Raw genomic sequence first — 1,543 nt, forward strand, 5'->3', positions numbered from 1 at the left:
CTGCTGCTGCTGCTGCGAGCTCCCCTGCTGCTGCCGCTGCTGCAGCATGGCCGCCCGGCAGCGCCGACGCGAAACTTGGGGGCGCCAGGCCCGTAACCGATATGACGCGGCTGCCTGCAGCAGCAGCAGCAGCAGCATAGCTAGTCCCGTTGTTGCAGCAGCAGCAAAGGCAGCAGCAGCAGGAGATGCTGCTCTCCAGGCGAGCGGCAAGCAACTAGCTAGCTGCGTGCAGCTGCAGCTTTCCTGGCTTGTCGATAGCTAGCTAGCTAGCTAGCTAGCGAGCTAGCTGGCTGCCCATTGTTCTACCCATTCAACCAGCTAGCTAGCTAGCTAGCCAGCCACCTAGCTTGCTTCCCAGCTACCCAGCTAGTCAGCTAGCCAGCTATCTACCCCGCTAGCCTGTCAGCCAGCTAGCCAGCTAGCTATCCAATAAGCTAGCCAGCTAGCCAGCTAGCTATCCAGTGAGCTAGCCAGCAAGCCAGCTAGCCAGCTAGCTAGCTAGCTAGCTATTCTGAGGGCTCACCAGCATGCACAAGGCTGTGAGGGTGGGCGGCCACGAGTCTCTCTGCTGCTGTTTGTCCCTGCAGCAGCTGGGGCCCCTTTGCTTCAGTTTGCTGCTGCGCTGCTGCTTCCAAAGGGACCTTTTCTACTGGTGCTGCTTCTCCAGTGAAGTCCGCCTGGTCCACCACAGCTGAGCCCCGCAGCAGCAGCACATCTGCGGGGCACGCAGCGCCCTGCTGCAGCAGCACCACGTCCCCTGAGCGCACAAAAGCAGCAGCAGCAGCAGCAGCTGTGGGTCCGTCACGCGCTGCGGCCCTCTACAGCGCAGCAAGAGCGGGGGGGCCCCCAGGGTTCTTGTCGCTGCAGGATCGCGGGGCCCCTAAGTGCTGCATGCGCTTCCTGGCAGCAAACCAGGCTGCAGCACCAGCAGCAGCAGCAGCAGCAGCAGCAGCGCCCCCTCCCCTGTGGCGTGCAGCTAGCTCGCTCAGCAGCGAGCTGCTGTCCAGCCACCCAGCTAGTCAGCCAGCTAGCCAGCCAGCTAGCCAGCTAGCTAGCCAGCCAGCTAGCCAGCCACCCAGTTACGCAGCTAGCCAGCCAGCCAGCCAGCCAGCTAGCTAGCTAGCTAGCTAGTTGCAGCTGCTCACCCGGAACCAGTCCCGCAGAGGAGATCTTGGCGACGGACTTGCTGCGGAGGACAAAGACCTGCTGCCCGTTTGCTGCCAGCAGCAGCTGGCGGACGTGCTGCTGGCTGCGGCGGGCCAAAAGGGCTTTCCGAATTGCTGCCAAGGCCCCCAGCAGCACCCACAGGGAAGAGGAAATGTAACTTCTCCAAAACAAAGAATTCAGCAGCAAAAAGACCTGCAGCAAATTCACGGGGTCCAGCAGCTCCCTACGCGCACACGCAACGCAGCAGCAGCAACACCTGCCTGCAGCAGTAGCAGCAGCACCGGCCTGCAGCAGCAGCAGCAGCGACCTGCAGCAGTAGCAGCAGCGACCTGCAGCAGCAGCAGCGGCGGCCTGCAGCAGCAGCAGCAGCGGCCTG

The 1,543-nt window shown here is 62.9% G+C and overlaps 1 protein-coding gene across 1 annotated transcript; it reads right to left on the reverse strand.

Annotated features, from left to right (window-relative positions):
- Positions 1-506: 506 nt before the first annotated feature.
- On the reverse strand, positions 507-1,390 carry ETH_00043195 (P-Type cation-transporting ATPase, putative; the record flags this gene model as incomplete). The annotated part of the gene is made up of 2 exons (XM_013379757.1): positions 507-757; positions 1,146-1,390. Coding segments are annotated over 2 exons (496 nt in total), but the record flags the coding sequence as incomplete, so codon positions are not given.
- Positions 1,391-1,543: the final 153 nt, after the last annotated feature.

This window comes from Eimeria tenella, genomic scaffold (assembly GCF_000499545.2).
Source record: "Eimeria tenella Houghton genomic scaffold, Eth_scaff3911, whole genome shotgun sequence".
Classification (NCBI taxonomy): Eukaryota; Apicomplexa; class Conoidasida; order Eucoccidiorida; family Eimeriidae; genus Eimeria; species Eimeria tenella.